This window comes from Metopolophium dirhodum, chromosome 6 (genome assembly GCF_019925205.1).
Source record: "Metopolophium dirhodum isolate CAU chromosome 6, ASM1992520v1, whole genome shotgun sequence".
Classification (NCBI taxonomy): Eukaryota; Metazoa; Arthropoda; class Insecta; order Hemiptera; family Aphididae; genus Metopolophium; species Metopolophium dirhodum.
Genome location: NC_083565.1, coordinates 1,684,187 through 1,708,432, shown reverse-complemented (window position 1 = coordinate 1,708,432; position 24,246 = coordinate 1,684,187). Strand labels below are relative to the sequence as shown.

The window sequence follows — 24,246 nt, the reverse complement described above, 5'->3', positions numbered from 1 at the left end:
TTCACGAATAAGTTCAAACGTATGGAATAATAACACGCAGTCGTGATTCTTCATTCCAACACAATGCAACCACCACATTTTCTCGATGAAAATTGAGATATTTTAAACTCTATATCAGCTAAACAACTATAATATTATTATAACTTCACAGTATGGACGACCGGACAGTAGATTTAATTTTCGCAGGATCCCTCGAGAATTTACCTCCAGTTAGTTCTAAAATTGTTAGAATTTTTACCAGCTCCACATTTACAGGCACGTGATTATAATTTACGATGACGAGAGTTGCTTAAAAACGTTATGCTAAATTAATATATTATTAATTTAACATTTGAAAAAATTACATTTTCAGATACAACGATGGAGAGGAATACATTAATGGCTCAATGTTATCCAAAACTGAAAGATTTTTGCCGGGAAAAACATGGACTAGAATTTCAGGTGAAAATAAACTGACACGAAATGAAGTGAACCTAATTTGAAAACATTATATATTTTATTTCTAAATTACAGCTTTATTATATAATATCATGTAATTATAAAATTATTTATTATTTAAGCAGTAAATTTTATGCACAAAGGTTAATTATTATTAATTTTTAACATATTATATACTTATAGTATACCTAAATTAAAATTTGGTGCTGTAGCCTGTAGGTAACACATTTGTTTTACTATAAATTACTATCGTAATTAATCCTTTATAATAATTATATACTTATACAACATAACAAAAACATTATGTAGAAATGGTAGTTATATTAAATGTAAATACCTATCTGTTATCTTCCTCATATTACATTTTATATTTTGATTGCCCTGCTGGCTGCTTTACTGCAGGAATGCAGGATAAACATCTAATCTTAATTGCCTAATCCTCTAGAATTCTTTAACATTCTTTTCAGCATCCCCTCCATCCTTATTACAAATCTAAAATCACGTAGCTATCATATACCTAATCAAGGCCGGTGGCAATGGGGGTATCAACCCGGGGGGGGGGGGGGGGGGGCCTTTGAATTTTTCGTAACTATCAGTCATTTTCGGCATTTTCTTAATAACTGAGAGCTGTCAGAAATTATACGACTAATTAAAAACTATTTTCCTAGATTTTCTTAGGTTATAATTTTACTAATAAAAGCGAGAACGGGTCCTCGGCAATCTGCAGTATTTTGATTTCTAAATTAATTACAGAGGATGACACTATTAATAGTATACTATGTAATGAAAAATTTAAAATATATAAGTGGATATTTACTATTTAATCAATGACTATTGACTCCACAATAGTGTTAGTATATACAAGTAAGGAGAAGTAGAACTCCTTGTTTTCCTTATTCCCACTGACTTCGACTATACGCACTTGACAATTTAAGAGTTAACTGATTTAGAAATCAAAATACTGCCGATTGCTATACGTATATAATACCTATAGTAAATTTTTTAGTACCGTCGTCCATCAGTATGCTATCACTAATCGGCAATCGCTATCTCAAGCACATATCTGTAGGTGGTAGGCCTATATTGTTATTATTAAAGTCAGTGGTGTCATTTCAGTCTTTAATAGAGGGGTAAAATTTTCGACCAGCCCAAATGGGTGGCTTAAAAAACAACCCCTGGCAAGCACATATTAATATATTATGTTCCTGATCAATTTTTACACGGCGGTGGTTTATCCATAGGCGAAATTTGGGGGGTATAGGGGGGATTAGCCCCTCCTAGTTTTATTTAAGCCCACCTAAGTTTCTAAATATATTCATTCTTAAATCCAACTAATAAAAAATTATGCGTGTCTGTATTAATTTTATAAATTTAGCCCCCCCCCCCCCAAATCAATTGTTCAAATTGCGTCTATAGGTTTACCTACCATAGATAATATATTAATCTGAGATTTTTTTGTACTACTTAGGATTGTCCTGTGAAACACAAACTTCCGTTTTCAAATAATAACCTCCCCCCCTTACTATACATTAATTAGTGGGTCATTTTTATGGAAATGTTTTGTAGATTAATATAAATTACTAAAATTTTAAAGGAAAAAATAGACTTAACCAATCCCCTTACAATTTTTAAATTTTTTTCTTCAAACGACTTGTTTTTTATGCTTAAAACGATGGTGTAAAAATTCAAAATTGTTTACCGGAAACTATTATTTTAGAAGTTATAGCCTTCCAAAGATTGCGATTTTACGTTTATGTGCTTGCGCGCAACTATACTTGTCTGCCACGCGCAGCGCCTATAACAAATTTTAATTTTTTTTTTGTATAGGTAACCATTAGCCTGTCATCTACCTGAAGATAATTGCTTTTTAACAACATTGTTTAATTCCGAGGCCTACCGAAGGTGGTTTTACATAACAAATCAAGAGATATTTTCGATTTTTTTGTCCGAACACAGCGCAGTGAGCAACGCAAATATAATTTTTTTGCAACAGTTCAGCCGATGAAAAATGTAGCATATTATTGAGTATTTATGAGTTATAATAATATAAACTGAAAACTTCAATTAGCTATAACTTCGAAACTAAATTCGTGTGCCAAATTCTTATTTCATCCAAAAAAGTTGTCGAACAACTTGTAAAAATACGTAAAAAAAAATTAAAATTTGTTATAGGCGCTGCGCGTGGCAGACAAGTATAGTTGCGCGCAAGCACATAAACGTAAAATCGCAATCTTTGGAAGGCTATAACTTCTAAAATAATAGTTTCCGGTAAACAATTTTGAATTTTTACACCATCGTTTTAAGCATAAAAAACAAGTCGTTTGAAGAAAAAAATTTAAAAATTGTAAGGGGATTGGTTAAGTCTATTTTTTCCTTTAAAATTTTAGTAATTTATATTAATCTACAAAACATTTCCATAAAAATGACCCACTAATTAATGTATAGTAAAAAGGGGGGGGGGGAGTTATTATTTGAAAAACGGAAGTTTGTTTTTCCACAGGACAATCCTAAGTAGTACAAAAAATCTCAAGTATTAATATTACCATATGTCCATATCTCAAAGTAGTGCGTTGGACGGTACGCTACTGCTTGTAAAGGTTTCTGAAAGTTGATATTTGTGTTTCTTAATTATTATACCTATAATTAGTTATTATATCTTAACTCTTAATTTTGTATACCTATAATTGTCGTCATACCATAAGTATATGTTTGACGGAGATGAGTGTACCACAAGATCGGCTTTGGGAGATCTTCTTCTGGCCATGCCAGTGTTAATGCGTGAATGTCTGTGTGATGCAAGTATGGCCTATTCGAACTTCGAAGGTGGTTTGTTGTATTAATACTATAGCGCCTATCGGTAGGTACGTTATTTTATCGGAAAAATTATTTATTTTAATGGGCGTTTTCGGTACCTGAACTTGCTATTTTACTTTATTTTAGTAGGTAGGTACGGTAAACGCCTCAGACTCAAAAAAACCAATTAATTATTAGACAAGAACGATATCTGGTTAAATATGAGGGCTGAGAAGCTGTAAGATCGGCTTATTGTTTGTAATACGTATTAATATATTATAGTGTATAATCTTGTGAGATGTAAATTTAGGTGAACACGTAAATGGACTATTCTAAATAATACACATTTTTTATAGGTATTTTTGCTTGTTTGTCTTTGATTGGGACTCACTAAATTTATTCATGAACTCGTTGTTATTAATGTAATGATAATAATATAAACTTTTTTGTTATCTCACCTTCTTTATTTATTTTAAATCACCCTTTTTAATTTTTATTCTTAAAATGTATATCCATATTTTAATTCATTATAATATTAATTAATATACCTAATTATAAATATACTATAGTAATTGATTTTATAATTTAAAACAGAAACATGCTATACGTGCCTATATTATGGTATATTTGATGTGTGCTGTATATACATATATATAATCTACTATAGTTGTAATAGTATGCATGTTTATAAGTATTTAGACACTATGTAAAAGTCTTGTAAATCAATACAATAAATTTGACCTTGATGTATATCTGCGTACCAGGTACGGTTGGTAAGTTATTTAGGTACCTATTTATAATTTTAAATTTTAGGTGGTTGATATGAGATGGGGTGTTCGTGATGAAGCCACAGATGATCACATGACAACTGAACTTTGTATGAAAGAAATTGAAAACTGTCAACGTTTATCAATGGGACCTAACTTTGTGGTAAAACTTAAAACCATAACCTAAAAACGGTTTACAATTTTGTAAAATACAATAAATTGTATACATGCACGTCTTATCCAGTAACGGATCTAGGATTTTGAGTAGGGGGGAACATTTTACTAAAAAAATATTACATACATATTTATAAAAAATAACCCTTATTAGGATGTCTGCGCACTATTTGTTTTCTCTCTGGCCCACCCGCAACATAGACAAACCACATTTATGCAGAATCGTTTTTTCTATATTTTTAAGTAATCTTAGAGTAAAAATGTAAAATCACCCATTATAAAAAAGATAGAGAATAATATTTTTGAGGGAATGAGATATCGAGTTGTCTAAATATTGTCTCAAAACAATTTAAACGTAATTTAAATTTACAACTTTTTTTTGTTTATTTTGAAATTCGAATACAAAGTCAAATAACAATAAAATATAAAACCGATGTCATTCCCTCAAAAATATTATTCTCTATCTTTTTTGTAATGGGTGATTTTACTCTAAGATTACATAATAACCTAGAAAAAATTATTCTGCGTTAATGCGTTTTGTCTGTGTTGCGCGTGGCCCAGAGATAGAAAATAAATAGTGCGCTGACATCCTCTTATAAGTAGCTATTAGAATAAAAGAATTTTATATTATTAATTAATTATTATGTACCTATAAATTATTAATATGCAGTTGTATGTCACTGCTATATTTAGCATATTATATAGCACAGCTAATAGCAGGCCCATCTACCACCCCTTAAACTATTCATTAATTATCTTGGATAATGGGTTGTTTGTTGTTCAGTGTTCACGCTAATATAAGTAATAGATATTTAAGGCCCGGACAAACAATGCAAAATTGGTTCTAACTTCTATCGAACGATAATTTGCTATGTTGACATATTTCGCATGGGTCTGAGAGAGAAATCTAATCATTCTAATCGTGTGCTAATACCTGAATATAGGAATTCATTTTTAGTTATATACAATTTAATATTAAGAATTTATATATTCTAATATTTTATAATCATGAATTTTTTCTATCTACTACAGGTATTTTTGGGACAAAAATATGGCTACCGTCCGATTCCTACGTATATTACTTCATCAGAATTGGAGTTATTGAGGGAAGAGTTGGTCAATGTTGGTTCAGATGTCACCTTATTAGACATGTGGTATAGAAAAGATAGCAACGCTGTACCCCCAATTTCTGTTCTGCAACCCATTTCTTCAATACTTATCAATTTTAATAATAAAGTAATGTAAAAACTAATAACCAATATAATATTATGACATAATAACAATACTTTTTTTTTAGCTTTATGGTTTATTATTGTAGTCAATATAACATTACAATATAAAAATTAAAAAAATATTATTTTTCAACTGATAATTATAACTAACCTAACCTATAGGGTTGATAAATAATAGCCACGTGCCGTCATAGAGTCGATACAATTACGAATGCAAAGCCGCCTATATTTTACGTGTAAAATTTAATAGATTTACGCTATGATTTAAATAACTTAGTAGAGAATATTTTATTGCGTATACTTAATATTATTTATGTATTTAAGACAAATTATTTAGACAATAGTGTACACCTTGGTATTGGACCAACACGATCCGCTCTGTTAAACTTTAAATACTTATAACTAGGCCCCGGATTTTAATGCAAAATATTTTACTATAATTTTGTTTATTTGTATTGTATATTTAATATTTATACATTATAATATTATATACCTACATTTTTGGACTGAACTTAATTTTTTAATAATTGATAATTCAAAAAATGTTGTTCCGACCATTTGTCATATTTAGTGAAGCAACTAGCCCGAATATTTGTTGGGGGGAGGGGGTTGAAGCCCCTCAATAAATGTTCCTGAAAAGTAACCCGATGGAGCTCTGTCCCAGTGGCGCCATTTCAGTTTTTGAGGGAGGGGGCAAAATTTTTTACGGGCCCAAAATAAAACTGAAAAAAAACCGCTTGCTAACAATTACATTACAATTGCATTTTTATCTCAATACAATTAGCCTTCTTACATAATTTTATACTTACTAGTTAGTATCAAAGGTTACTATCATATAAGCATAAGTAACCCATTTTTTTAAAGAGATAACAATAACTAAATAATTAATACATAATATGTAGAGCCCGGTAGAGGGTACTTAAATATATTACCTATTAGCTACTATATGAAGGCCCAAAACTAGCCCATACCCGGCCCGACAGCGACCCGCTAATGACAAGGGGAGATGACCCCCTGCCCCCCACCCACCAAATTACGCCACTGCTCTCTCACCACACCACCATCACCATAAAGTAAATCGTATATGGCAACGCTATCGAACTAGAAAATTGAGCAGTTGTGAGGATGTGTGTGATGAAGTTGGCCCCCCGATTTTGTCCAAGAAATATGTCAATATTTTGCAAATTAATTGCAAATAATTGCAAATCAATATTTTTTTTTTGGCGAATTTTACAAGTTTTTTAGACAGGCTCCCGACTTTGTCCGATCCATTCAAAAATTATGTCAATACTTTGCAAATGAACTTCACACACATGCTGTGAGGGCCAGTTCTTCAGGCACGCGTAGAGTTAAAAATAATTTAGCGGCGTTAGATGCCATTATCAAATTAATTTAAATCTAAATAATAATTCCTGGCAATGCCATTCACAGCGTTAGATTGATTGAACCTCACTAAACCTAACAAAACCCAACAGATATTTAATATTTTTCATTTATAACCACTTGAAAATTTGTTAAAAAATATGGCTGTTGCCAATGACCCAAATCAAGGTTGCTTCAAGTACCATGAAAGAATAAATAGTTGTAAATAGATCTACTACCTATATGAATATGAATAATTAATTAAGAAATTGACTCTTGTATTAATATAGATTTTACACTAAAACATACGCCGTCGTTAAGACTTTGTCTCTGTAACGATACGTGCATGTTTTAAATGCCTGCGTATCTCACTGAATAATATTAGAGTTAAAGTGTACGAATGTGAGATCCACACAATATTTCTTTGATTACTTTAAATCTAAGTAAAATTATTTATAGTGTTTTTATGCACTTTAAGTCAACAATAATCTATATAATTTTATATTTCCAGCGAATCCCAAAACTTCAACAACAAGATCAAGGAATTTGGTGGGATACGTTGGCTAAAATGCAGAAATTATTTAGGAAATCATCGATAAGTTTATTTAATAGCGGGAAAATTGATAAAGACACTATGCACAACTATTATATGTCAGGTAACTTACTATGAAACATAGAATGTAAAATAAAGTAAAATGTAATTGTTCAATATTGTTGACTATTTAACTTACATTCAAATTGTTGAATTGGTGTTTAGTGACAGAAAGAGAAGTTATAAATGGTATATTAAAAGTAAAGAACACAAAAAATCACTGTCTTGCTTATGTACGCTATATAAATAACATCAATCTCCAAAATCTGAAGAAAGCTTCAAACTTTTTGGATATAGTTAATAGGAGTATTGATACAGAGGCAGCTCGTTTACTGGGGAACTTGCGAGATGAACGTCTCGTGCAAAAAATAGAAACAACAAATTACCAAAAGTAATTCTATCAAATTAATTATTATTAAATGTACACAATAATATACCTTTAATACCTATCATAAATCAAATTAATAATAAATATTAGTTGAATATTAAATTATACCTACCTAGTCCATAGGCGCAAATAGCGTTTGAAATTTTTAGAGGGCTCAGCCCCTAAAGCCTCCTTCCCTTTTTTTTGCGACTATGGTAGGTATTACCAATACTTATTTATAATAATTCGTATTACGTAGTATTTACTTTAAAAAAATTTTAAAAGTCCAATATTGTTATTAGGGTATATGCATTTCTTGATAATTTATTTACAAAATAATGTCAAAATTAGGTACATATAATGAGTACCTAGGTATGTTTGAATTTTAGATTCTGAACAGAGCGATGAATGTATTGATTTTCTAATGATCTGTGTTATTATTTTTATTTGTGTCTGTCATCACCTTTTAAACACTAAACATGATTCAATTTTCTTCAACATCATCTTTTCTTGTAGGAAAGTGAATCTAATTGGTTTTAAATTTCCAATAACGTCAGGATAAACAAACAAAAAACTAAGGAAAACTGAGATTTTTATGCAAAACCAGTTTAAAATTTATTTTGTTTTTTAGTGGAACTCTAAAATCAATTATTGAATATAAATTAAATTTTCACTGAATGTTTATGTTAGCAATTTCAGTGTCAAATTCTATACACCATAATATTTTCGAAATATTGCGACTCTTTTTGAGCTATTTATAGGCATAAGAAAATTTCAAGTTTTATTAGTTTTTTTTTTAACTATTGTCGATGCAAAATGTTTGGGTGATTAAAAAACTTGAAAACGTAATACAACATTTCTCATAAGTTGATGTTTGTGGAAATTAAAAAAAGTTGAGCTTAAATCCACAGTTACTTTTTGTGAGCGTCTAAAGTTAAAAATTGCCAAAATTCATCAAAATCAGGAACATTGGAAAAAATTTTCGAGTTGGAAATTCATAAAAATTATTCTGTTTATATTTATATTTTGTTTAAATTTAATTTAAGATTCCCATTAAGTTTTCCTACATTGAACAAATTAATTTTTTAAGAGCTTATGAAGTTAGATATTGGATATTCACCAGTAAATCAACAAATTCTCAAACTATGATTTTCTTATTTTGTCGTTATTCAAAAACTAATTACTAAAAACTAAATACCATAGGTACTTGAAATTTTCATCAAATGTTTATTTCATCGTTTTTTGTACATAATTTATAGTCATTTGAAATTTGAATTTTTTTAAGTTTTTTATTCTATATAATATGTCAATATAATGTTATTGGTTGGGTCAAAAGGTTTGAACATTTAATACAAAGTTCTTTATAGTAGATCTTAAGTATTAAAGATCCATAGGCACTTTTTTTTTTATAAGTATTTAAAGTTCAAATTTTGACAACATTTATCAAAATCTTAAAAATTATCAATTTTTGTAATTAAAAAACTATAAAATGATCAATTTTTATAGCTAAGGATTAAGTATTTTAAACAAAGATTCTCATAAGTACTTAGATCATACTGTAATCAAAAAAATCTAAAAAAATATTTAAATTATTATTAATAAGTTATTTTTTATAGTTATTTTATGTTCAAATTTAGACGAAATTAGATATTTAAACGAAGAAGAATGATCTTAGTGTTGTGTTATATTTTAAAATAACTATTCATTGATACTTGAAACTTTTAAAGAATCTAAAGTACTTATATTATTGTATATAAAATACGATAATAATCAAATAATAATAATTCAACTTAACCGGCTACCATATTAATAATAATTAATAACAATATAAATATAATATAAAATATCCTATAGGATAGGCTGATCTACTGTACAGCAGGGCGACTTCCACTTACCCGCTTTTTTGTATTAATATTTAATTTATTTTGTTAGGTATACAGTTGAGTGGATTGGTCGGGAAGGATTAGATACTGAAACACACCAAGAATATTTACAAAATTTCATAATGCATTTTTACAAAAATATTACTAAGTTAGTGGATAGAGCAATGAGAAAAGAAGATTCTAGTCCTCAAGGGCAAATTGTGACTGAAATATTACAGCATTTGCACGCTTGTCATAACTCTGTTAAAGTTTGTTTTTTTAGGTATATTTAAAGATTTTTCAAAGTTTGATTGTATTTTTTCTTTTCAAGGTTTTTTACGGGCGCGAAGACAGTTTGAAACATATTGAACAATATATGAAAAGTAAATGTGAAAAACCAATGATACTTTTTGGTGAAGGTGGTTGTGGTAAAACATCACTCTTGGCAAAGGCTGCGGGTTTAAGTTATTCGACATGGTTTAATAAGACAGCCACCAAACCACTTTGTGTAATAAGATTCTTAGGAACAACTCCAGACAGTAGCACATTAACACCAGCATTAATATCTATATGTCAACAAATATCGTATAATTATATGTTGCCATTTGATGACATACCTGATGACTTAGTCCCACTGACAGCACATTTTAAACATTTACTAACATACGCAACTCTTGAGCAGCCTTTAGTATTATTTTTGGATTCAGTAGATCAGTTAACAGGTACTCAAGATACTAATAATGTATCGTGGTTGCCAACAAGATTGCCCAATAACTGTAAAGTACGTATAATATAAAATATTGAATGTTTTTTATCAGAATATTTTACTTTTTACTATTATATAAACAAATGTCTGTTCAAGTTATTGGTATCTGTAGCAAAAGAAGAAGGAAATTCAGATGTATCTCGAGATTACCATGTATTGCGAAGAATGATTGATGATGAAGAACAGTTTATTGAAGTAACTGCACTTGGAGAAGAATTAGCCGAAGAAGTAATTAGGTAATCTATTATTGGTTTCACTTTTAGAGTTTATTATATTTTGCATAGTTGTATTTTCTTGTAATATAAATTAAATTGTTATAAGTTATATAGGAAATCATATTTTTTATCATTCCATGTTTGCAAACTATTTTTATTTTTAAGGGTTTTAATCATAGAGCTTTTAATTACATACCTAGTTCGTAGGTCTATAGTTTAAATGCTATTATTACTTATAAAATGCTTTTAAAAATTTAATTCTTCTCCATTTAAAAATCTTTTTAACTCTAATTTATTTAATTTATATACACTACATACCTGTTACACTTATATTTAGTTTAATATTATATTATATTATATATTTACATCATAGAAAGTGGATGGAAACAGCACACCGAGATTTAACAAATTGTCAGTGGAGACTTGTGTCTAATGCTATCAATCAATGTTCTTTACCAATTTTCGTCAAACTAGTATTTGCAGAAATTTGCCGTTGGCGAAGTTACACTAAACCACAAGAAACTCATTTAGCATCTAATGTTATGGATTCAATCATGATGCTTTTTGAAAGGATTGAGAAGCAACACGGCCGACTTCTAGTCTTTCATGCTTTAGCGTACATAACAGCTTCAAAGAGTGGTTTGTCTGAATCAGAACTAGAAGATTTAATATCGTTAGATGACAAAGTATTAGATGATGTTTATCAATACCATTTGCCACCAGTCAGAAGAATTCCTCCTTTATTGTGGACTAGGATTAGAAATGATTTACCTAATTACCTGTCAGAAAGAGAAGCTGATGGTGTTAGTGTATTAAACTGGTATCATAGGTATGTTTAATTTGAATTATTATTTATTTCCAAATGTAGTGAAGTTATTAAAATTTAATATGTTTTTTTAATATATTTTGACAGACAATTTAGAGACGCTGCTCGAGAAAGATACTTTAAAAATATGAATATGGTTACCTATTTTCATTCGTCTATAGCTGATTATTATTTAGGAATTTGGGGTGGGGGAAATCCAAAACCATTTAAGTATACTGAAATCCAGAGACATAGATTTAACTTATTAACTAGAGAAGGTTCAGCAGATAGAAAAGTACCAGTACAACCTCTAGTATTTTATTCAAAAGAAGGAACAGCTTCAAGATATAATTTAAGAAAAGTTAGTAGTATAAAATGGCAAGATTGTTTTTACCACTAATAATTATAAATTAAATTTATAGTTTGGAGAGTTACCATATCACCTTGTACGAGCTCATCGTTTTCAAGATTTGTACAAGAATGTCTTATTTAACTATCAATGGTTGCATGCAAAGTTATCCTCATGCCCTTTACAAGCAGTTTTAAGTGACTTTGAAGATGCTTGTGCAAATATTGATGACCGAGATGCTACTAGGTAAAATTTGTTTAAAAAAAAAATCTTGTTATTATATTTCTTTAAATATTTAATGCATATTTTCTATTTCAAAACATCAATTAGCAATGAGATCAAATCAAAGCAAAGGTCAGGTTTTGGTTTTATAAATTAAATGTGATTGTCCTTTACAGGATATGCCAAATCTGACATGGCGATGGTCTAGGATGCCATACATCCTGAATGAAAATATTTTCTAGAATTATAAATAATTTTTAGAATTCATTTTTAGGGAGTTGATACTTGTCGCTGATGCTTTAAGATTAGGTGGAGCAATACTTAGTGAATTTCCAGATATGCTCGCTCCTCAATTAATTGGTCGTTTATTACCAGAAATCGGATCAAATCCAAATATAAAAAGTTTATTAGCAGAATGTGATAAATTTGGACCAGATAATTGTGCTCTTATACCATATTATCATTGTTTACATACTCCGGGAGGTCCATTAAAAGTATTAATTATGTTAACTATCGTCATTTTTTTATTAACTGTATTTTATTTATATATAGTATTCTCTGGAAGGTCATCAATTTGCTGTTTTTGATTTTCAAGTAACATCCGATTATAGATATATTGTGTCAATATCAAATAGATTTATCACATGGGATTTATCTACAAGTGATATGACTAGGAATGTAAATCCAGGATTGGAAGGAATTATGCAAGCATTATGTTTAAGTCCTGATAATCGCTATGCTGCAGCTTATACTAACAATAATCAAGTAAATTAGCGGTTTCTAGATAATTATAATAATTGTTTATAACTTCAAAATATTATTACATTATGTACAGACTGTCTTATTGAATTGTCTTACAAGTGAATTTACTGTAATTGAAAATCCTTTTGAAAACGGAGAAATTGTTTCGGGCGTCAACATGCTAAATACTCATTTATTTGTGCATGGATCTTTTTCGCTGTGCAAATATGACTTAAGAGGAAATTTAGAATCCAAGTATTTAATCAATCATTTTTAGAAATGTATTCAACCCATTACTATTTATGAGTTTTATATCTGGAATTTAAATTATCTTTATTACTCTATTATAAGTTAAGTTTACTAATAAACTATTTTTCTCATTTGGTAAATATTGTTTTGCAGAGTTACAACAAACGAAGATCCTAATCAATGGGTTTTGATGTCTGTGAAATTCAATACATTAACTTGCAATCGTTTTATATTTTGGTCTGGAAAAATGGATGACACTAGGATGATGATGCAAACAATGAAAGATAATAATATTTGTCCACACTTTTATTTTCATAGTGCTATGGCCATAAATAAGGATGAAACTAGATTGTATTGTTGTCCAACTAAAAATTCGTATGATATTTCCCAATTCGATTTTATTGACAATGAGTGGAAATTGATTAAAGATTTAGAACATAGTAAAATATTAATTTTTGTCAGATTTCACTTGTATGAGTTGTATTTTAATACAGTATAATAATTAATTTCAGTTGGAAATTGCACAGTGCTTCAAATTAAATTATCAGAGGACTCGTCTTCGCTTTTGGGTACAATTTCAAATGGTTTTTGTATTTGGGATTTGTCTTCAGATGGTACAAAAGTATTACATTTACCACATGGAGTACGTAACATTACTATAAACATGATGCAGTCTAATTCATGTATGCTGTCAGCTGACAAACGGTTTTTAGTTGCTGGAGTTCGGTAGGCATTACGCATTAAATAATAACTATTAACTCAGACACCTAGTAACCACATTAAATTGATAATATATGTAAATGAATGTTTAATTTATTTTAGAAAAATGTTATATGTGTGGAATATGGAAACTGAACTATTAATTAAAGTATTAGATGCACATTTTGGTCGCATAATATCGCTTTTGCCATTAACTACAGGGAATTGGAATTCTGTAATTACTTCATCCATTGACAGATCAGTAAAGGTTTGGAATATCAACAATATATTCGAACAAGTTCATGTTATAGATCGACATGAATTACAAATTGATTCTATAAGGTAAAATGATAGTTTGTAAAAATAATTCTTTGTAAATTATTAATAAATATATAATGAATTTCAAGTTTATCACACTCTGGCTTGGCAGCCACCGTAACACGAGGTTGCGTCGGGATATGGGATATAAACACTGGGAGGTTAATCCAACAGTTAGCCGACAATTTATTGGGAGCTATTGTTACTCAAGCGTTAATTACACCTGATGGAAAATACATAGTGTGCTCTGAATCTGGAAATTTACTAATATGGAATCGTATTTTATGTCGAGTAATTTTTAAGCAACAACAATCTGGAATCCAGCAAATAATGCTTTTAGACGAAGCAACAAAATGTCTTACAGTTTCCAGACAAGAAGAAATAAATGTAGAAACCCAGCAGAATATTGATGCTACAGCCATTGTGAGATCTATTCCAGATGGAAAAACTATTTATTTATTTGATTATCAAGTACGTAATGTAACGGGTATGGAGTTTAAAGACCTCGTTGTAACCGCAGATGGACTTAATTTGATTGCTCTGGCTAGTGATAAAGGTCACAGAGAAGCACTTCATATATTTAATGCGTCCAATGGTGAATATGTTACTAAAATTGTTCTCAAACAATCCGGAATGAAGGTAAGATTAGTCATAACTTATACTTTATAGTAGTTACTAGTTAATTGCAATCATAGTAGGTAACTAATATTTGAAATTAACAATGGTGGACACTAGTACATGTAAATGATTGATTAAATTGAAAAACACACTTGTTAATCGAATATCATTAATCGTGGGTCTCGCACATTCAAGATCCATTGAATGCAACTAGAACTTAAAATTTTTTATGGGGGTGCTAAAAGTATTAAACACAAAATTCTGAGATTCATTATTTTTCATCTGGGAGGGCTATGGAGATATTTGGGGGGCTTGGCCTAGTTGTAAAAGTGCTCGATCTGTTTTATAGGTAATTAATTTACATAAACAATTGAATGTTGATGTTTGTTAATACATGTTAATTATTCATAACATTTCAGAAGTAGAATCTGACTATACCCACAAGAGGCAGTTAATAAAGCATAATTTCTGTTAATAAGCAAAAATGAATAATTTTTTTATTATTTTAGTCATGTGTGGTGCTGTTGGTGTAGTCAGATCTTGTGACCGGGCAAATTACCTACAATGTTTAATATCAACAGAGGTTGAAGTGTTTGGATTTAATAATCTATTCTCGTGTGGAGATATGTATTAATTAATGCATAAGAATGAAACCTGGGATAAATGTGTGCAAGTTATTGGGACATTTCAGTGAATGATACTACATATGTTGCTGATCTGAAGAGAAATAATTAACAACCGGGAAAAATCAAGGGAAACCCAAATAACGCAGCCTTGTGCAAAGGAAGTCATAATAATTTATGTAGAATGTATTGTCCCTACAGGTATTCCAAATGTTGACCAATATGGGTAGTGGAAGGAGAACAAATGAATATGGTGTATAAGTATAACCGCACTCTAAAATCATTCAATGTAATTGATGTCAAATTATAATATGTCATTTTAATACCTGTAGTTGTGATGTTAGGGATTTAGATTTAGATAATTTCACATTTTTACCATTTATCTTTCATTTGTATAAACCAGACACCATCATTTGGTATATATTGTTAGTTGAAGTAACAATTAACAATGTTTTAGATGTAGGTACCTAAATACCTAATACTTATTAAGATTATTTATTATTCATAAAATGTGAAATTATGTACTATGTATGTTTTTCACTCATTGCAATTTAATGTATTATAATGTATTCATTATAAGTATATGAAAAGATATATATATTGTTTTTTTTTCGACATATATAAAATTTATTTTGACTTCAGGTTTTGTCATCGTAGTTGTATAATGTATAGATAATAATAGAATTATACAAAGCACAAAAGAATAACAGAACAATCGAAATAGACATATGATTTAAATATTATGCGGTAGTCTTGACAATGCTTGTTTCTGCCACTTGTTTGGCATCAGGTGGTAGGTTATTGTTCAAACGCCAATAATAAGTCATCTTGGTTTTAAAATAATTTAGCAACGCACTTATAAACTTTGGCTTCAGTTTTTGTTTAGTTACTACAGGTGGTGTGGTAGTCAAAGTGACTAGTTGAGTAGTAACTATTGGAGTGCTTGTCATTATAATATGTTGAGTGGTTGAATGTATAATTGTCTGGGAAGACATTTTCGCCGGCCTTTGAGGTATCCACACAGAAACATGACAGACAAGTTTTTAATTTTTCATATTTCTATTTGATAACTCGGGGGTAGCCACACATTAAAACCCATTATGAGCTCAGGGTGACCATTGAATAGGCTAGAGATCCGCGCTATCACTTCGGGGTAGTCTATTCTTTTCTTTTTGAATTTTATCAATAAGCCTAAGAAGTCGCCATAAACTTCAGGTTGATTACTAAATTCATACTTCACCTTATCCATATAGGACAGGGCATCTTCAACCTTTAACTTCCGTGATGGGGTTGGCTGCTCCAGTCCCTGTAGAATAGCGTTATCCCTCATCCGTTCCTCGTCGTTGTTGGCTTGGCCCGGCATTGTATTGAACTGCTTCCACTTAGTAGGTACGTTCGGGTTGTTTATGCCGTTTATGACCTGCGAAATGAAATTTGACCGGTGGAATTTTTAAATAGAAAATGACAAAACGGTCACCACGCGGCAATCCCCAAGCTGTTTCTACGACCGTGCTGTAGCCAGTTGTAGTATAATTCAATATTCATGATAAACTACTGTAGATACACGATCGAGTTGTCACTAAATCAATAGATATGATCAGAAAAATGTAAAAACCAGTTTTCGTTGGGTTTGCGCATCCCCGTCACCATTAATTTAGTCATTATAGATATTAGATACTATGCAGTGTGTGCACCCAAGGGCCAGGATATACTACGTACACGGAATATTATATTATTTCTTCGCATGATCTGTGCTACATAATATATTATGTGGATAAGACGGTGAAGTCACTTCCTAATTTTTCTATTTTTAAATTTTGATTCGGACATTGGAGGTACTTTCGGGAAAAGTACAATGATCCCATCTTCTTTGACCCAACAATTTTGAGTCTTTTTATATCATTTATTCCGGATATAGTTCCACAGGAAAGCTAAGAAGGGATAATTATTTATACCGTTATTTGACTTTACCGTGAAGTTGGAATGTTTATATTTGTACGTGCTTTTAGTTTCTGCGAATTTTACTTATTACCTATTGAGAACCTATTGGCTGTTAATTTAAGGGGCCCGATGCCGGTTTTTCAAATTTTTCGCAATTTTATAAAATTTGAAAATTATATTTTATACTTTAGTTGCCACCTTAATTATAATTTCCACTAATCTACGGCCCGATACATATTTAGGGCAGGGGGGACGGTATTATATCGAAACAACTAACTTAAAATAATTCTCAGGCCTTGTAGAGTTTTAGGATTTTGATAACTATTTTTTTATCTGAAAGAAGATGACTTCGTACAATCTTACAGGCCGCATTGAACTCCGATTTTTAAATTTTATTTCAAATAATGGTATAATACTATAATATAATTTGTAAAAACTTAAAAGTTAAAATTGTATTATTTTTGAAGACATACTCTAAAGTTTGAGTTTAAAATATTGAAAAATGGAGTTCAACGAGGCCTGAAGAATATTACGATGTTAGTTTAAAACAAAATGATCAAATTTGGTTGATTTTATAGAACTTACAGGATCATTATTCCTGTAGAGCGTATTTTCGTGGATAAAATTACATTAACACTGGACGCCTTAATTTACAGATTACAATATGAGTAAAATTACATAATATTATGTACATATTTATAGTCATGTTATTTACTTCATTACTTATAATATGATCAATTTATTAATTATTCATATTTTATTTAGTTATTAGGTAGGTACCATATCCATAGATTAAACAACAATATTTTTCTGATATTATATGAGTCTATTTTGACATGATGTTTTGTCTCATTGGAGACTGGGGTTGTATAATGTATAGAGGTATACTATTCTAAGCACTAAACAATAACAGAACAACCAAAATATACTTATCATTTGTTGCATACAATTGTGTTTGTACTTGTGAATTGTGCCCCTAAACAAAAATTGATGTAAATCAGTCAATCATTTTTCAGTTGAGTCATGTGCTTTACATAATACACCAGGCGTTGGCGTGTTGTCCTTCAATTGTTATACCTATCTACTAAAATAAACTAAATATGAAACAAATAGGTTTTTTTTAAAAAATTAATTCTGTATAGGTTAGGTACCTACCTACATTTTTAAATAATAAATATAAAAACTAAATACTGTAAAATGCATGGTTAGAAAAAAAAAAATTAAATATTTTACATCTATTTAAGAGTATACTTATCACAAATAAAAAATCTTTGATTTATTCAAATCCAACCCAATATAATTTTAGTGTATAAAAACAAATGAGTACTAGTTAACTTAAAAGTTAAAACGATATTAATCATATAAATAGTTTGGTTTATAGTAAATACACCATGATTAATAATTGTTAATGTTTTTTTAAACTAAAATACATTTTCTAATTTCTATTTCAATAAATGTTATCTTAATACTTCTCTGTTACTTATTGAGCCATTAAAATCTACGATGGTAATTTAAAAATGGATATAAAATAGTTTAAATTGTATAATTTATAATTATTCAGTATAAAATTATTATATCTTTAAAATATTATTAACAACTAGAGTGAAACCTGCTTAAAACAACATTAATTATTCATAGCAAATAGTTGAGTTAGTAATAACTAATGAAGTTGTTAATGCTTTTTTAACTATAATGTATTTTCTATTTCAATAAATGTTATCTTAATACTTCTTTATTAGTTATTGAGCAATTAAATTCTACTATAATGATTTTAAAAAATGGATGTAAAATATGTAAAACTGCATAATTATTCAGTATAAAATATTAGAGTATCTTAATAAAATTATTAATACCTTGAGTGAATTAAAAAATGTGTTGAGTACAATTAGGTTTTAACCACAACAATTATAGTGACAATAATGATTTCTAAATTGTAATAAAAAATTGATAATGATTCACTCGTCCACATTATATTAATGGGGTGACAAAGCTCAACTATCTTCCACCTAAACCTTTAATTTTATTGCTGTGGAAAACTTAGAATTAAAAAATGGTTCAGTGTTTATTGAAAGACATATACAAAATAATTATAAAATTAATACTGGTTGTGACTGGTAATCATTCTTGAAATAACCATAAGAGTACATAATGTTATATTATTATTTTCAGGATATTATGTTTATTGTAGCAATGCCACATCGAGCTAATTTAGTTGCTGTAATAAACCCTGACAAAGGTATGTTGTTTGACATCCGTACAAAGAAATTTTTAAAATCTGTTCCAAAATGGGGAGGATTTTGTACAAAAGATGGAAAATATGGATTATATGCACCCACCAGAGGGGGTCTAGAGCTTTTGGAACTAAAAAAAGGAAGCTCTGTAAAGACGTTCATACCGCGAGTGGCCGAGGGTGTATTTACCGTAATTTGTATGTTTAACAAGACCGATGAATACGTATTGTATTATCATAGCGGAAAGAAAACATTGAGAGTTTTTCGGTTTGTTTTAAGTCTCAGTAATATTTAGTATTGTGAATTTATAATATAATATGAACAATTCAACAGACTTACTGATGCAAAAATGTTGGCTAACTATCGTGTACCAGCAGAACTAAGTGCTATAGAAACAACAGAAGATGGAAGGGCGGTTGTTATAGCTACAGTAGATGGATGTCTTACGGTCTTAGCTATAGCCGATCCAAATAAAAATTCATTTCTCTCGGCGTTGCCATCCAGAGATGAAACTGTAAGTGTCAAGAGAATTTTTGAAATTTTATCCGCTAAAATTATTAATTTGTATTTTAGTGGAAAAAGAAAATGGATAAACAACGAACAGCAAAATTATTTAAAGCTGCTGCTGCTATTACTAAGTTTTGTGTATCTGTAAGTGAACCAAATTTAAAAGAAGAAGTTGGGAGTAGTATAAATAATTCACAACTACATACATCAAAAATATTGTCAAAAGGATAAAATAGATTTATGTTTATTTTCCAGAGCTTGATTATTTTGTAGTTATATATATAATTAAAAAATGGTTCAGTGTAAATTATTATACTTGCGTATTGTTTTTAAATTAACATAAATAAATCAAAATAAATTATTCTGGTGGCTTGGCGTGACGCGTTGGCTGCTACCAGTCGCGGAATGCGACTGGGAGTAAGTAACGGCCACAGCTACTAGCTCCCGGATGGGTGACCACCCGGGTTCATAGTAGTTAAAAACCTTGCCACACATACACGTGTTTGCTACTTAACGTAACAACCGTTAAAACAATCGTAAAACCTACTGTACCAACCTTACCCCTACCAGTTCATAACCCCTACAACAGCTAATGGCCATAGTCGCCAGGCTTAAGTTCAATAAGAAAAAAAAATTATTCTGTTAGTTTTATTCATTTTTTTTAAATAAAATTTATTTAGACTAGATTTATTTTTTATCAAATATTAATAAGTTTAAGGCACCACTTCTGAAAAAATAATTTATTTTAATTTCAACAATTAATACATTTTTTAAAAAAATAATAACTATTTTAAAACAATAAATATTGTAAACTATAAAAAATCTAGGTCTAAACAGATTCATTGGACATTGTAAAACATACTCAGGAATCAACTCCAGTATCTAAGTGCAGAGTCTGTTTCATTAATTCGTAAGTAGAAAATGACACAGCAACCATAGGTACTGCTCTAATGAAATTTATACTCATTCCTCGATATAATCCGTTTGTAACACCATTAGTACGATAAACTGTAACTAAGGTCTTGATCATACCATGTCTGAAATAAGAAACAGATGATTATAAATAAACTGTATATTTTAGGTATACTACGCGCACTTTAAGAACATGATCAGTTAACATGGGAAAAATCCCATTTTAGATGGTGAACTGGTCAAATTCTTAATATGCACAGAGTATATAATTAAGACAATTACAATAAAAATTAATAATAATAAAACATAAATATTTTATTATGTGTGTTGTTTGTATCGAAATATAAAATGTAGTTTAAAGTAAGTTACTCACCCGTATTTTGCATTGGTATCCATGCTAGATAATTGCATTCTTCTCCTTGTTACGTCCAATGGATAAGAAACGCACTGTGCAAGTGCACCAGATAAACCACCACATAGCAATTTTGCTGGTATAGTAAGTACGGCACCACCTATTCAAAATAGATATAAATAATTTATGTAGCCTTTAATAAACCTGACTTATAACTTACCAGAATCGCTGTTAGATGGTTTACTAAACCATGTTGGTAATGTTTTCAAACAAAATTTTTTAATAGATTCAAAACAGAAGAATGTTAAACCTGCATATGGGACCATACCACATAATGTAGGAACAAAACCACGATATAAAGCTTTTACTCCTCCTTCCTATTAAAACTGTTATCAATATACGTTATAAACTTTATAAAGCATGCGATTTTCAAAGTACATTTTGGATAATGGATTTGGCTGTATGTATAATCCCGTTGTAAACATGTTCACCAGTCACTTGAAATGCTAATCGTGCTCTGATTGTATCTAGAGGATATGTGATGGTAACTGCTGTGACACCAGCTGATGAACCAGCCACAAACTTTCCAATATGTGAACTATTCCCAAGAATGGATCCTAATAGCTGAAAATAATTAATTAAAATTTTAACTATAATTAAGAATTAAGTAGTTTAATTATAATATTACTGTTTTGTAGAATTCAAATGATGTGAATTGAATAGCAGCATATGGGAAAACTCTCACCATTTGAGCACCATTGCCTTTATATAATGCGAAAAAACTCTCACGTTTAACAATTTCAGCAAGACCACTAAATACTCCTAAAATAGTATACAACAATTAATTAATATGGTGTTAAAACAATTTGAATATATACTTATATTATGAAATTACATAACTATAAATGTATATTAAAATAATAAATAATAAATAAATAAACCTAATAATTTATAGATATATGTACTTAATGCATGCCTATCTGTGTTATTTAATATATGGATCTAATATGTTAATGTTCTATGAGAGTTAATTTCAATAATGATTATAAGCATTTCATAATATTTAATTGTTCCAACTGTCAAATAAAATACATAGGTAATCTACATATTTAACTATCCATTATATAGTTATTAAATTGAATAATTATTGTGAAAATAAATATTAAGTACATTACTTCTATTATATAGAAAATAAGTTGTAACAATGTTATATATTTTTTAGAGTTGAAATAAAAAAATTAAATAACGGTAAATTATTAATTGATATAACATTTTTAAGATAAATTGATTTTTGGATAAAATTGTTACAGAAACCTTGGGTAATAAAAAAAAACATTTTTAGTCAGTTTAATATATAGTTGATATCACTTTTCTGTGCCTAGTGTCCTGGACTTATCATTTCTCTATTATAATACATTAAATACAATTTTTGTTAAATCTACTTATTTATTTGGTATCTAACATGTTATGTAAAGGCAAGTCATTAAAATATAATTGAAGAAAATATTAAATTAATAATTTTTGGATTTAGGTACTATTTTTATCTTAGTCGTAAAAAATAGTAAATAGAAAATATCCTATCATTAGTTACATATATGTAATATGGTATAGTATTAAACTTGTGACAGCATTCATTTGCTGAAACATTTTAAATTAAATAAATATAAAAATAATTTATAAATGCATATTTTATAGATTTAATTTAAAGAGTTTATTTATTTTTGTTCTTCAAATTCCTTTGCAGTAGGTAACTTTTTTAAAACTGTTTAATTACATTTACATAGGTAGGTACATTTATAATTTTGACATTATTATAAAATATTATTATCGTATTGCTTTATTGGTTAGGTAATTACTTAATATCAACATTATTACAATTTTTTTTTACATTTTTGACTAAAAATATGAATTTGTATATAATTATCTAAGCTGTTCTTTTAATTAAAAATGTGGGTAACATTTTGTTTAGGTAATATTTAAAGTATAATAATGTTGATTAAAAAATACAAGGTAGTTTACCAAAATTTGAATAATGCTTGTTATGGGCCTGTAACAGTATTTTTATTCGATCCAAGGGAGCAACAGTTGTTTTCGAACACATACCAGCAACACCTATAAAATCAATAAGATGTTATTGAAGTGATCACATTATTATGTATCACAGGTAAGAGATTCGCAATAAAGCCTCACCACCAGCAAACAGAGATTTCATCACATAGGTAAAATCTTTTTTTTGTGTCTGCTTCAGCACGATCACTTCTTTGCTCTCGGACGCCAAAGCCATGGTCGGTACGGATTCTGCTGGAAACTATTGACAATGCGCCGCCGTCCACTTTCACTGGGAACGAGAGAGAGATAGAAATAGAGAGAGAGAGAAGAAAAAATTCGACGAATTCTCGGTTGGTAAATTTACGACGGGAAAACTGCGGCAGACCGGAAGCACCACCGCACACCGCCAACAGTCGAATGCGCCATGGCCCGGTCGTCGCTTCGGGTTATATCATTCAAATTCCCAACTACTGGGCACTTAAACTATAGGCAGGTTCGACCGCGGACCTTGAAAATAACTTTCACGCGCGACATTCAATTGAGGAGGATACGCCGCTTGAAATTTCTACGATAATATTATTAGGCACGCGCGATGCAGCGATAACAAAATGATATTAGTGATATTACCCACACCGCGTGAAAACAATAATACAACCGACGCGCACGCACCATAGACATATTATTATAGACGTACGTCATGGCATAAGTATATAATGTTATTATCTGTGCGTGTATGTTTTGTGCCATGACGGGCGTAGAAAGCGCGGTTCCGTATTTACGTCTCACCTTACACTACCAGAGAGGGGATTTTTTGAAAAAGTTAAAAATTCGAAGCTTTTAATATTATTATCTAAAAAATACCTTAAAATATTCTATTAAAAACTGGTAAAATATGCGGTAAAAATATACTATAAAATAGAACCTATATTAAAAATAATAAATTTTAATAAAATACCTAGTAACTAGTAAGTAGTAGGTACCCACTCGCCACTCGGTTACTTCGGCTACACGTCCAACGTGGAAACGTATGAACATCTTTTGGCGGGTCGTACACATGCCAAG

General features: G+C 29.7%; 2 protein-coding genes across 2 annotated transcripts; one reads left to right on the top strand and one right to left on the bottom strand.

Moving 5' to 3' along the window:
- Positions 1–27: 27 nt before the first annotated feature.
- Positions 28–20,485, top strand: LOC132947218 (NACHT and WD repeat domain-containing protein 2). Its single transcript, XM_061017459.1, has 22 exons — positions 28–255; positions 353–441; positions 4,045–4,161; positions 5,205–5,408; positions 7,278–7,422; positions 7,524–7,749; positions 9,658–9,856; positions 9,919–10,368; positions 10,450–10,589; positions 10,942–11,397; positions 11,482–11,734; positions 11,796–11,968; positions 12,219–12,438; positions 12,497–12,709; positions 12,780–12,940; positions 13,088–13,374; positions 13,447–13,660; positions 13,757–13,975; positions 14,041–14,590; positions 19,303–19,631; positions 19,698–19,878; positions 19,938–20,485. Exons 1-22 carry the CDS (start codon positions 153–155, stop codon positions 20,100–20,102), a joined length of 5,094 nt encoding a protein of 1,697 aa, XP_060873442.1. The 5' UTR covers positions 28–152; the 3' UTR covers positions 20,103–20,485.
- A 111-nt stretch (positions 20,486–20,596) lies between these two features.
- On the bottom strand, positions 20,597–23,976 carry LOC132947221 (solute carrier family 25 member 16-like). Its single transcript, XM_061017462.1, has 7 exons — positions 23,326–23,976; positions 23,155–23,247; positions 21,824–21,957; positions 21,574–21,759; positions 21,356–21,512; positions 21,157–21,295; positions 20,597–20,908 (listed from the first exon to the last, which is right to left on the bottom strand). Exons 1-7 carry the CDS (start codon positions 23,417–23,419, stop codon positions 20,734–20,736), a joined length of 978 nt encoding a protein of 325 aa, XP_060873445.1. The 5' UTR covers positions 23,420–23,976; the 3' UTR covers positions 20,597–20,733.
- Positions 23,977–24,246: the final 270 nt, after the last annotated feature.

Bases quoted from the DNA above. Each gene is read 5' to 3' on its own strand.
- LOC132947221 (XM_061017462.1), bottom strand. From the start codon at position 23,419: ATGGCTTTGGCGTCCGAGAGCAAAGAAGTGATCGTGCTGAAGCAGACA. The intron at 21,958-23,154 runs GTAAACTACCTT...ATACTATTTTAG, and splicing joins CAAGCATTATTCAAATTTTG to GAGTATTTAGTGGTCTTGCT. The intron at 20,909-21,156 runs GTGAGTAACTTA...TTCTTATTTCAG, and splicing joins GATACCAATGCAAAATACGG to ACATGGTATGATCAAGACCT.
- LOC132947218 (XM_061017459.1), top strand. From the start codon at position 153: ATGGACGACCGGACAGTAGATTTAATTTTCGCAGGATCCCTCGAGAAT. The intron at 256-352 runs GCACGTGATTAT...TTACATTTTCAG, and splicing joins TACCAGCTCCACATTTACAG to ATACAACGATGGAGAGGAAT. The intron at 13,976-14,040 runs GTAAAATGATAG...ATGAATTTCAAG, and splicing joins TTACAAATTGATTCTATAAG to TTTATCACACTCTGGCTTGG.